Below are 13,324 nucleotides of genomic sequence, written 5' to 3' on the forward strand. Positions count from 1 at the left end.
GTGTTACTGTGAATGAGTCTAGTAATAAAGAGTAGTTTAATGAATAAAGCTCCACTGCTAACAGACCTGCAGCTACCTGCAGGGATCATCTCTATAAATTCATATGGATATTTTTATTATTATAACCAGCTGTCAAAATGTCCACGTTAAACTGAAAATCATTCCTGGAGTTAATGAAAAGTTTTTACCTTCTTAAAAAAAATATGGAGATTTCATTTCTCACTCTCGAACCTTCTGAAATAATTAAGTTTAGATGTCATTCAAGATGCTGCTCTCTCCTGCCTGTCAAGGAAGAGTCAAGAAAGAGTGAATGACTGGCGTTTGTGTGCACAACACACAATCACCGAGAACATTTACTGTGAGAGGAGAATAAATAACCACCTCTCCACATACGATTACCATGAGTGGTTTCAAAGTATTTAGATTTTGCATTAAAAAAAAAGCTAATTTCTGTCAAATATCGATCTTTTCTTCAGTGCGGTTGTAGTTATAAACCATACGCTCACATATTCTTTTTCACTAAAAGCATTCCCTCATATGAATTCACCAAGGATGCCAAACAGAAGGCTGAAACATCACAGGGGCATTTGTCCACACAGAGACCCTCGTGTTAAAATTGTGACATCAAGGGAGTACATGGTAATAGCATAAGCAGCAGACACACACACACACACACACACACACACACACCAGCATGTGGACATGTGCCGTGTCCAGGACCTGAAGAGTGTGGTCCTCTGAGGAGCAGCGTAGGATCGGGCACTGGAGCAGAAGGCAGGGGCCGGGGCTCTGAGGGCCGGGCCCGTCTGCGGAGGCTCGGTCGGGGCCGGCAGGAGGAGCTCGGCGGCGGCGGCGGCAGCCTCGTCCAGATGGCTGCTGTGTGATTTAGCAGAAACGGGAAGCAGCTGTGGCCAGCGCTGAGGCCCCCCCCACCCACACCCCCACGCTTGACTGGGACCCAACAGGGGAGGGAGGGCATTTGCATGAGAGGGATTAATCTGGCCAACCAACTCTGGCCCTGCCAGAATCCCAAATCTCACTTCCCCTTTCAAGCAGCTGAAACACTCCTTTAAGAATCGGATTCAGCCAAGGATCCAACAAGATGTTCGTACTCAAGGTGTTTCACACTTTACATGACCGTGTGCTATTAATATAAGGCCACAACAGAACATTCACTGCAAACTTTGTGAATTCAGTCGCTGTTTCAGCAAGTGTTTCCCAACATGTGGGGCCAAATTTCAGCATCAAGTTTAGGGTCTTCAACGCAGTAACTAAATATACTCACTCAATGGCTGTACTTAAGGACAATTTTGAGGTACTGGTACTTTAATAGAGTATTTATACTGTGCGCTTTATACTTTTCCCAACCCGTCTGGCTCGTGAGATCTTACAAAGAAGCAATGTCTACTTGGGGCCTCCTGTCTCGTTTCAGATGCCTATGAGTTGTTAGCAGTTCCACTGAAGACACGTTTCCCTTCTGGACTTCTCTAGACATGGTTTCATTTGGGCTGCTTGAGGCCCGAGGAGGTAGAAGTAGTCAATATCTTACGTGCAGAACCTTTTCCTCAGATTCATCTTGTGACCCGCTTGGATTAAAGTTGGATTAAATATATTTATATTTATAGTGCAGCCAAACAAACTTGTGTTGTTTTGCTAATACGTTTGTCAGTAATTATTGCAAATGTAATCTGATTTCAGTCAAATAGTTTTCTGAAATAATTACAAATAACTGGACTAAATGCTACATCGTTTCCTATGAATTTCCCAATTTAATTTCAGTGCAGAAATGGCGGACCCCGCCACCAACAATGAAAACTGCTAAATAGAGAAGTGATTACAGAATGTAGATGCATTCAATGACTATTGTTGGAAAAATGCATACATAAAAGAATTGGGTTTGATTTCATGAAAATCTTAAGGATTATATTTTTGGTACATTTCGCTGTAGAATACTTCTATGCTTTTACTCAGGTACATCTTTAATACGGGACCTTATTTTTTTAATAGAGTATTTTTACTTCAGTGAAGATTCTGAATGAATAAAGCAGCTACAAAAAAAAGGATACTTAAATACTCACCTGCTATTATTCAATTTCTACCTTGATTTCAAATGTCAGTATTACAGATTTAAAGAACGAGCACATGGGCGGTTGAATTACATTTTTTAAATATATTTTTCCAATACACCTACCTATATGTGATGTGTGTTTGTGACCACACAACCCCAGATGTAACCACTGCTGCACAGCCACAGTTAAATTGAGCTGCACACTTACAACATATGGCACCTCCAGTGGATTTCTGTGCATCTGTCCCAGTCCAGCTGTGTGTGTGTGTGTGTGTGTGTGTGTGTGTGTGTGTGTGTGTGTGGGGGGGGGGGGGGGGCTGGTGTGTGACAACTTTCGCTGCAAAGTTTCAATACAGTGGCCAACCACACGTCTGAAATATTTATCAGGGACCTGACAAAAAGATGAAAAATAAATGAAAGTCCTCTTTCATGGGCTTCCAGATTTTCAAAGATTGTTCCATTAAATTTACATGAGAATTTCATTTCATGTGCACACAATCTATAATGGTCCTCCTCCGTAGTGGATGTATGACCAGCGACAAAACATCAACACTGTTAAGAGTCTCTGTTGACCAGAGCGACCACTTGGCGATGGATTAACCAAGTTTCTGCTGTGCGGAGGAGAGCGAGTGGCCGCCTCATAGCCGAGAGATTAACTGGACAGAATTATTATGGAGCTCGTGCTTCGTTACTAATGAAAAGGAGGTATTGCTGTAACAGATTTTCCTGTTGAGTCCACTGCTGTCTTACTCACTAACAGGAAGGGAGGCAAAGCTTTCAGGTTTCTTTTTTTTTTACAACATGAGTCCCAGGATGCTCTCTGTGTTGCCCAACTTCCGTGGATACAATTAGGACATGCAGCCTCAGGAACAATTCAGGGATAATATCAGAGACGTGACAATAAAGCTCTTAACAAAACACACGCTGCCCTCTGTGGATTAGAGGAGAGTATGGAGGCTTGAGTCAGGGAAAATGCCACAATACACTGGAGATCATCTCAATTTATTAGGAAAACATATAATGTTGACAATGAAATTAAAGCAATTTAAACAGATTCATTTGAAACACAATTAAAGCACACAACATGGTGCCCAACGCTTACACCAAACCAGAACGCAACAGTAAAGTGAACATCCAAATAAAACAGTCCGGCTCATACAAACTTATGAAAATCATTTGAATGCATAATGAGCAGAGTGACTTCTCCAGACAGAAAAGTATTTCACTCTCTCTATTTTTTTGTCAGGTGCTCCTACGTCCACGCTATGTGCTTCATGTGCAACAAGGAAAATATTGGAAATCTCTAGATTCCTCCAGAAGTTGAAAGTTTTATCTCAACTCAGTTCAACACCCGTAACTTAAACAGACCGGGACCAGGAGCCCCGCTTAACGTCCACATCCAAAAGTCTTATTCCAGTCTTCATACTGCTCCAGGTCTTTCGACGAGACGCTGGGTCGTACCGTCTTCAGGGCCTCCTGGAAGTCACAGTAGAGGATTGCTCGCACCTGATCTGCAGTGATAGTGGCGATGTCACTGAACTGGATGCTGCGGATGGGCCCCAGCGCTGCCTCTCGACACAGCTGAGTCATGTCAGCCCCGGAGAAGCCCTCTGTGGCTGTCACCACGCTCTCCAGCTCTTGCTCCTTCAGCTGGTTCCTCTCCTCAGTCATGAGGTTCGTTACTATCTGCCAACGGGCGGCTGCCTCGGGCAGGGGGATGTATAACCTCTTTGCGAGGCGTCGCCGGGCAGCCTCGTCTATCTCTTGAGGCCGGTTGGTGGCGCCCACCACCAGGATGCGTTCCTCGGCGGCCGTTGCCGCCCCGTCCAGCTGAACCAAGAACTCAGTCTTTATCCTACGCGACGAGTCGTGCTCCCCGTCTGTCCGCTGGGACAACAGCGAGTCGATTTCATCAATGAAAATGACAGCGGGCTGGTGGCAGCGGGCAATGGCAAACAGGGCTCGCACCATTTTCTCTCCCTCGCCCACCCACTTGGATGTGAGCGATGAAGCGCTGATGCTAAAGAAGGTGGCGCCCGACTGGCAAGCAATGCATTTACCGATCAGAGTTTTCCCGGTCCCCGGGGGTCCAAACAACAGGATGCCTTTGGGTGGACCACGGAGGCCAGTAAAGATGTCGGGTCGCAGCATGGGCCAAACCACAATCTCCTTTATGGTGGTCTTGGCAAACTCCAGGCCCGCTATGTCATCCCAGCTGACGGGAGGCCCGTGGTCCATGATCTCGCTCATGATCAGCTCGATTATCTTTGGCTCAAAGTTTTTCAGACGCTCATCCAGGATCTGAGGCTCCTGGTTGGAACTACGGCTCGCCCCTCCATCTTCCTCCTCCTGTCGCGGAATGGGTGACACAAATTTAGAAAATGTACCTCGGGGCCTGTTTGCGCCCAGAGATTTCTTCAAAGTTGCTGCCATCCCCGTGGTCTGACCCCTCTGGGGCTGATTGGAGTGTTTCTTCTGTTGATCCACAATGAACTGCTCGCGAGCCGTTTTGAAGTTGCCTCCAGCCCGCGGGTCAGTGGCTGCTTGACCTCCGTGTTGCCCCCTGCCACCATCCCCTCCATCTGGGTTGTAAAAATTCTTCCGCTTAGACGTGTTTGAGATGGGGAAGAAGGAGGACTGACAGTTTTGTGTCCCCCCTGAAGGACCAGGGTTTCCCTGTGGAGGAACTGGAGAAGAATGACTAAACACAGACTGCGGTCGGGCTGGAGGTCGGGACAGCGAGTTTGGATTACCCGACGTCCCCTCAGAGCCTATTGGCCTCTCTACAGTCATATTAGTTAGTAACCTGCCCTCTCCTCCCACAGTTATGTTAACGTCTCCTGGTGCCACGAGGGAGCCTCCTCCCCCTGTCCCTGCCTGAAACATCCTCTGCACGCAGGGCAGCTTCAGCACACTCTCCGTGGTCAGCGACGACTCCCATTTGTCACTGTAGTTCCTCTGACTGCGGGCCAGATGCAGCGCGCTCTCCGCGTAGTTGTTGAGCCCCGTGCGGGGGTCATCCGAGTCCAGCACCGAGGCGTAGCGCTCCGAGTAGGTCCTGAGCAGACTGGCCGTGCCGGCCTGAGAGAGCTGGGAGCTTGCCCATGCATACTGAATGGAGAGGACGTGGGCCCGGTAGGCATCGGCCGTCTGTTCAGGTGTACAGTTGCCAGATGAAATGTCAAAGGACCTCCTCTGCCATTCGTCCAGGTGTGCTCCACTCATGCCTGGCCTGCTCCAGTCTGATGAAGGAGAAGGGACCAAAGTTATTAAAAATACATGACCTCAGTAAAAGCTAAGGTACGCATCATCACTGACCCATACACACTAAAAAAAAGTTACATCTAATTAAATGATATACTGTTATATGAGCAGGCATATGATACAGGGACCCATTGATTTAGTATTGCTCTGCTTACTGTTCAGTCAATAGCATGGCCAAAGCATGGATGTATACATCCCACTCATTAGCATCTCTGCCTTAAGTTAAGACCCTCCCAGCTTGGTGACGTCAAATGCCCAAAAGTCTTTGCAACTCCACCACTTTAATTTTTAAAAACATGCTTTGCGCGCCTGCGTACAACAGTTTTATTTAACCTCTAAACATTGTTGTTTTATCAGCCTTGACTAAGCTTCTCCAGAGCCACAGAGAGAATATAAAACTGTTGAACAGCGACGTTATATGACGATGTGTAAAATGTGTCTAACGCCCGTTTGAGCAGCTAAGCTAACGTTAAATATCTCATTTGATGTTCGTTGTAACTCGAGGGAAGTTCACTGGCAAAACTTCTGCAGTGTCATTTAATTTTTAGTAAACATTCATTCAACTGACAGGGGAGCCTAGCTTGTATTCTCCGTGACATGCAGTCATCTGTAAACAGTCCTACTCGTTTACAAACTACAGACACGTGTTCAATGGAAATACACTGTAACACACAACAGGCTACAACACTGAGGATGACGGACGACACTTACTATTAGGGATATCCTCTGATAGGTAAATAGGTGCTAGACTAAACATACAGGGGTTTCATCGTGTTAAAAGCTGCTGTTTAGTTGTTCCCGCCACTTGTTTCTTCTTCAGCTGACCAACTTCCTGTCACGTCACAATTCGTTCTAAGGAAAACCTAAATTAGTTCTTTCCCTTTCACCTAATGTAGAGACCTCCAGCCAAAACTAAACAAATTGTATCCGGATTTAGTTTACAAAACATTGACTTATGATGAAACTATGAGAATAATAAGAGCTAAACTGAGGCAAATAACTTATTTTGAAAATGTCGGAACGGGACCCATAACGTGTCACAACTAGGGAGTGCTGCATTTATCCCCCAGGTCCGCCCAGAGAGCGGTGTGTGTTATTATGTCGCTCTGTCAATTTCTACGTGACGCTTCTGGATTCGTGATACTATTTTACAGACTACGAGACAGTCTTACCCAGAGTGAGAACCTTTCTTTCGAGCATTACAACTTTATTCTCCAGACTGTGGTATCAACCGAAGACACAAGTGTCCGACCTGCTAACGTGTAGTGAGGTCTATGGCGCCATCTTCTGGCCGAAGCCACAACCACAACGAGATAAATGTAACGATTAGATTGTCGCTTTATCGTGTGGCATGCTGGGAAATGCAGTACTAGCTTTGTTGAAATTCAGCCGGGCACTGAATTTCAAGGTAAATATTTTTGAAGGGAAGAATACCTTGACATAAATTGCATTCAGAATGGTGTTTATTTACTTATAATGTGTGTTAGACATATTTAAATATGTATTACTCTTGTTATTAGTGTACTTGTAAACTACAGTAACCACAAACGTGGAGCTTTTTGTTTATGCTGTCGACAGTGGATGACAGCGACTGTCGAGCTGCAGAGTATCAAAGCATACGCCGCCGGTGGGGAAAAGAGCCGCTTTTGTGATATTGTGTAGCTAACTGGGTAGTTAGTTAATATTCTGCACTAATTGGTATTAAAATCTCTGTCTTTGATGAGAGATACAGAAAAAAGTTTCCTGAATAGCTATTCACAGTGGTCGCAGTCCGTTAGCCAAAGCTAAACCGGAGACGGGATCTCAATTATCGTTCATCCAGACGGGACCAGCCCCAGGAGCCGGTTGCAGCAGTCAGTCACACCCTTGTCTGGGTCAAGGGAACCCTGTCTGCGCAGCGACCTTAAATTGCATATTCTCCACATGCTACGGTGTTTTACTCAAACAAATACTAATAACCTCAGGCTTCTGAATTGGAGCTTCAGAACAATACTGTGAGTTAGCGGTTAACTGGGAAGTGTGGGCTGGATATGACTGACTCATCGTCATGGCCCGGACGGAGGAGATAACCCCGAACAGTCTGTCTGCTGCAGGGCCAACCAGACAGTCTCCCACCTAGCTACACAGCGAAGTTATTCAGACGTTCAACTGTTTCTATTACTTCCCCTCGTAGTCAGCGTGGCAGCATGAATAACCCGATGTACACGTTTGTCACCCGTGACGAGAACAGCACTGTTTATGCAGAAGTTTCCAAAATCCTCCTCTCGACCGGACAATGGAAGAGGCTGAAAAGAGACAATCCCAGATTCAACCTAATGCTTGGTGAACGGAACAGACTGCCCTTTGGACGTCTGGGTAAATATGTTTTTATTTCTTATTTCATATGATGCTGACACGAGTCTGTTTGTGTGCCGTATTTGGTGTGAAGGGCGAGACAGCTGCTGTGACTGCGCAGGGCTGCTTCCTCCAGCATCTTGTGGAAAGATGGTCCCTCTCGTTTAGATGTGCACGCATGTGTTTTTTAATCCATGTCCATGTCATCACGTGGGTCCCCTCAGGTCACGAGCCAGGACTGGTGCAGCTGGTGAATTACTACAGAGGAGCAGACAAGCTTTGCAGAAAGGCGCCCCTGGTTAAGTGCGTATTTTTCACTTTTTTAATGACTCATCTGTATCTTTTGCTGTGATTCATGTGTACTTTCTTTTGCGCATGAATTATTTATTAAAGGGGTGTTACATTAGCTGACCATTTCCCTTCTCTGCCATTAGGCTCATAAAGACCAGCCCAGAGCTGTCCGATTCCTGTAACTGGTTTCCAGAATCCTACATCATCTATCCCACTGACCTCAAGACCCCGGTTGCTCCAGCCACGAATGGCATCAGCCACCTGAAGAGCAATCCCAGGACGGATGAGCGGGAGGTTTTCTTGGCCTCCTATCACTCTAAAAAGGAAAGTGGGGAGGGCACAGTGTGGATAGCCAAGTCTTCCGCCGGAGCTAAAGGTACAATCTGGTATCCACGTATTATTGTTTTAAATCCAAGATAGGAGTAAGCCTTAGTCAGACATTTCCCCTTTGGTGTGAAATAGATAACATACACTTTCTGAGCTACTCAGAAGACTTTTGCTCTGCTGAAAGCAACACTCTTTCTGTGATAAATCCCCTTTTATGGGACCTACTCCTTTTTTTTTGTCAACTGTTTTAAGTTGTGGTTCATGGCACCAGTGGCAGCTTCACGTATTTGTCCTGTCTTGCAACAGGTGCTGGTATTTTGATATCCCATGATGCTAATCAGCTGCTGGAGTACATCGATAATCAGGGGCAGGTCCATGTTATTCAGAAGTACCTGGAGAAACCTCTGCTTCTGCAGCCGGGACATCGGAAGTTTGACATCAGGCAAGTGTTTTTTACGTGTAGCCCACAGAGAGCACGCCAGTTCTGTCTGGACTTCGTAACTGACGCTGTTATTACGCTATGCCGTTGCTAGGAGCTGGGTGCTAGTGGACCATCACTACAACATCTATTTATACCGGGAGGGTGTGCTGCGGACGTCCTCGGAGCCCTACAACAGCTCTGACCTCCAGGACATGACCAGCCACTTGACGAACCACTGCATCCAGAAGGAGCACTCCCACAACTACGGACGATACGAGGAGGGCAACGAGATGTTCTTTGATGAGTTCAGGCTGTACCTGCTGAACACTCACAACGTCACAATGGAGGCCGCCATATTACCTCAGATCAAGCAGATCATAAAGTAGGTGCTTTTTGTTTTTGCTGCTGTTTTTAATCGTTGGATCTCATGTAATAGAAAGCATTGCTAAGCTATCACATTGAAACATGAAATGCATACATACATATAGTTACTTAATAAGTCAATGACGTATTACTCTTATAGCTAACTGGATAGAAACAAGACAGATTAGACGAGGCAACGTTTTTGTACGAGGACATTTGGGGAATGTGAAAGCCACTGACTTCAACTTGTAGAAATGAGCATAAAATCATATTATATTTGTAGGGGCTTTGATAGGATTGTTCACTAAAAACAAAAACAGGTGCTTTGGCTTTCAAATTCACCCTGTAGCCTCATACAGGCATTTTTAGAGAAGGTAGCGGCTCGAGGGATGTTGATCAGTCAGTCGGTCCACCGCTTTGGTTAAGACTGAAACACCTCGACAACTATTCAATGGATTGCCGTGGAATTTTGCACCGACGTTCACAGTCATTTGGTCAAACTTTCATGCTGTCCATTACTTGGGTTCATGACCAAATACAGATCAAATCGGCTGTACTTTGTGCTAATTATCAGATGTTAGAATGCAAACCCGCTAAACTAACGCGATGAACGTGGTAGATCTCATCTTTAATTAGCTCCATTACGTGTTACTACTGTGAATCTATCTAAGCTACCACCATCAAGGAAAAGGTGGGACCATGGCAGTTAGCCCTTTACTGCGCACTTCTCCTTCAAACGGCAGTCGAGGTCTGTAAAGAAGCGTTCCTGATGAATCGTATCGAGTGTTTGCACGCGGCGGGGCGTTGTTGAGCTGTTTGCTGACCAGGCGATTGGAAATGATTTTTGCCGTCTGGTTTCACAGGAGCTGTCTGACATGTATTGAGCCGACAATCACCACCAAGCACCTGTCCTACCAGAGCTTCCAACTCTTCGGATTTGATTTCATGGTGGACGAGAGCTTCAAAGTGTGGCTCATTGAGATCAATGGAGCTCCGGCCTGTGCGCAGTCAGTACCATTCAGCTGATCATTTGTGTTCAAAATGTGTCTTTCTCTTCTATTTGTTACTGTTTTTTTCCCCCCGTCCAGGAATCTTACAGCCTTGTTCTCTGTCTCCTATTCACATCTATACCTGCAGTCTGCATTTAGACTTACAATATGGAGAAAACAAGCTTTGAATCCATTTCCCTTCTTATGTAAAAAATGTGTTTGTTTGTTTGTTTTTCTTCCTTGGAGGGTCAGAGTCAGAAATAGGGAAGCTTTGAAAGCATTATCATTGTTTCAAAGATAAACAGGAGAATTTCGCTCCTTACTGAGCTTTTATTTTTGGAATTTTGACTCGTCGGTGAACTTGACGCTATTCACTGCAAACATGCCGTGACAGTTATTTTCCTCTGCTCGATATTAAACCAGTCAACCTTCCCCCTCCAGGAAACTGTATCCGGAGCTCTGTCAAGGCATCGTGGATGTGGCCATTTCCAGTGTCTTCGCCCTGAACAGCGGCAGTGACTCCTCATCTGCATCCTCATCCCCTTATTCTTCCTCCCCGTCCTCCACCTCCATCTTCACCACCAACTCCTGCTCCTCCCCCAAACTGAGAGGGCCTCTCCACGTGGGCCCTTTCACTCGACTCTAAGCACACGCGAATCCTCCCCCCTCGTCTCCTCCGTACGGCTTCTTCACGCTCCGTCCTCACTCCTGAACTCTACCTGAGAAGTAGCACGTGCCGGCGAGCATGGAGAGGGAAGTCACCGAGCCTGCAGAGAGGATCTCTGCTCTCCTGATACGAATGTTACGAATGTGAAGCCGGCGCCGAGCGGATTCGGGGAGTTTCTGAATTGAGGACGGACGTCCTTCCATTCTCGGTGCCACCACCAGACTGTAGTGCCTTACATTTCCAGCCACGCTCCCTTACAAAGACTGCCAGTTAGCTTGCTCTGTTGCCGTGACTCCTACTTGTTCTATAAGCCTTTGCACTGTTGCCCAGTAAAGTCGATGCGGTCATGAACCAGTCCACAAGAATGAACTTAAAACGAGACACTTGGCATTTCACATCTTAGTGAATTTGTGTCATTCTGAATGCTATTTTTCTCATCAGACATGTTTTTTTATTGCAGCTTGTCTGCGGCTATCTGAACCCCTTAGTTTCATTTAGGAATGTGAGCAGCGATCAATAGTTTAAACTTAAAAAGACTAAAATACTAACCCAACTGTCTGAGCTGAACAATCAAGCCGTCAAGGTCAACATTCCTCTCAACATAACCGCATGGACGCAACATTTTATTTACATTCAGGGCAGCTGGGTGGACTGAACAGGGAGACCGTCCTTCATCTAAACCCAGGTTTAAGTCCGTCCTAACGAGTGTCCCTGACCTCTGACCCCCCCCCCCCCTTCTACGGCAGAGAGGAAAGACAAAAGAGAACTCCCGTGTTTTTGTTCTCAACAAACTCCTTACAAAACACAGCTGAAGATGTTTTTTTTTAGATTTTGTCATTTGAAGAGAGCATGTTTGTGTGAAAGCATGTAGTAGAATGCGTCCTCATTCAGGCCCCAGCCTCAGCACCTTTTAGCCCAGTTTGTAAAAAAGAGCTGCCCTGATGTCTGCTTTATTTGTGGCGTATGAAGAGCTAGACTGTCATCGTGAGGTGTTGTCAATAAGTGTGTGGATTATGTTTTTTAAACCGTCATCATGAAAATAGAGTAGCTTGTACGGAGAGTGTTAAAGAGCCCAAACTGACAGGACGCTTCCTCCACTGGTCTTCTTCAACATACTGCGTCAGATGTGTTGTTACCAAAGAGACGGTTCTCCATCCCATCAATGCCTCTTCTGCAGTTGCTGTTGGATCGAAGTCTTTCTACACTTGTTTTTATTATCATTGTGTTATTATTCCTTTACTTTTCTTTTGACGAATCTCTTTGTAAATAGATGAGACATTAGATGTGCAACTGTCCAAGATGACTTCAGACATGAAACTTTAAATTAGCTGAAAATGTGTGACGGCTGCACTTTGGGGAAGTCGATTTAACCGTTTAACTCCAGGCGCTCATTTTTAACAGAATAAGTCAATCTAGGACTTTTAGTTCATCATGGTGGAATCCCTGCTGTTCCTCTCTTCTACTCTACACTTCAAACGTGTCGAGGCTTCACTTCCCATGTGAAGGGACACCATCAGAGCATTTATTTATGTTTTTAAACGTGTGTTTTTTGTGTTTACAAGCTGACTCTTGGGAAATCCAGGATATGTCAGAGAGATGGAGTAGTTACAGAGCAGGTAACACTGTCAAGAGATGTGGATATTATGGGATTAATCCCAGTGAGTAATGACATATGATGAATCCGATCCTGTGATGTATTGCAGAGCCCCTGATGTAGCTCAAATTATGTAGGAAAGTTTGGAAAAATATCAATGTTAGCAGAAAATTTGTATTTATGTGATGGTTATGTTGGCAAATGGGTCACAAGTGTTTGCTGATTTCTTTTTAACTATCGGAAGCAAACTGTCAGTATTTGTTTTAATTCCATTTTTAAGGGAAATGTCTTTTCATCAAAGGGAAAGTTGCCTTATTGGGAATTGCATTTTGATAAAAAAAAAAAAAGAAGCAATGAACCTCCAGCGTTCAAATGCACCTTCATTTGTTTGTATTTAAGAGATTTCTCCTCATTCATTGTGCGACCTCTTCAATTCAATGATGTCATTTTCTCAATTTATAATGTTTGCCTCATGTTTCTCCTGGATTTCCTCATCTTTACCAAAGATTATATTCCTGCTGTATTTTCAGTGTCAAACTATGTTTTGTAGTTGCTGTAATCTGGACTTTATCACATCAACTGGTCAACAGGACCCATAATCAAGGCTCATGTTCAGAGGGACGTCTGTGTTTTTGTTGGTGATGTTTTATCCAAACTCTTGCATGAACATTTGTCTTCATCAGACAGTATTACTAGAATAAAAGAATATTACTAGTATCAAGCTATGACATGTATATTTCTGCTTCATGTGGTTCATTTCCCAAAATGTTGGACTGTTACTCTACTATATATACACGTCTCAATATGAAGCAACACTAAACAGAGCAAGGACCATGCAGTGGTCAGAAAGAGGCTGATGTGATGTGAAATGCAACAACAGCCCTGTAACAGATGTCCAGTTGTTGTTTCTTGTGTGTTGACTTAATGGTGTTTTTGAATTTCAGTTTAAGTGAATTGAATGATGAATTTCAGTGTTTCTTGTCTGTGCGTAATGATCGTCTTCTAG

The 13,324-nt window shown here is 44.9% G+C and overlaps 2 protein-coding genes across 2 annotated transcripts; one reads left to right on the forward strand and one right to left on the reverse strand.

Moving 5' to 3' along the window:
- Window positions 1–3,141: 3,141 nt before the first annotated feature.
- On the reverse strand, window positions 3,142–5,299 carry fignl1 (fidgetin-like 1). The gene has a single exon (XM_079169214.1). The coding sequence runs from the start codon at window positions 5,291–5,293 to the stop codon at window positions 3,455–3,457; it is 1,839 nt and encodes a 612-aa protein (XP_079025340.1). The 5' UTR covers window positions 5,294–5,299; the 3' UTR covers window positions 3,142–3,454.
- Window positions 5,300–7,014: 1,715 nt separating this feature from the next.
- Window positions 7,015–13,048, forward strand: ttl (tubulin tyrosine ligase). Its single transcript, XM_079168857.1, has 7 exons — window positions 7,015–7,687; window positions 7,891–7,969; window positions 8,101–8,333; window positions 8,591–8,726; window positions 8,818–9,087; window positions 9,932–10,075; window positions 10,499–13,048. Exons 1-7 carry the CDS (start codon window positions 7,519–7,521, stop codon window positions 10,701–10,703), a joined length of 1,236 nt encoding a protein of 411 aa, XP_079024983.1. The 5' UTR covers window positions 7,015–7,518; the 3' UTR covers window positions 10,704–13,048.
- Window positions 13,049–13,324: the final 276 nt, after the last annotated feature.

Source organism: Pholis gunnellus (assembly GCF_910591455.1).
Source record: "Pholis gunnellus genome assembly, chromosome: 11".
Lineage (NCBI taxonomy): Eukaryota > Metazoa > Chordata > Actinopteri > Perciformes > Pholidae > Pholis > Pholis gunnellus.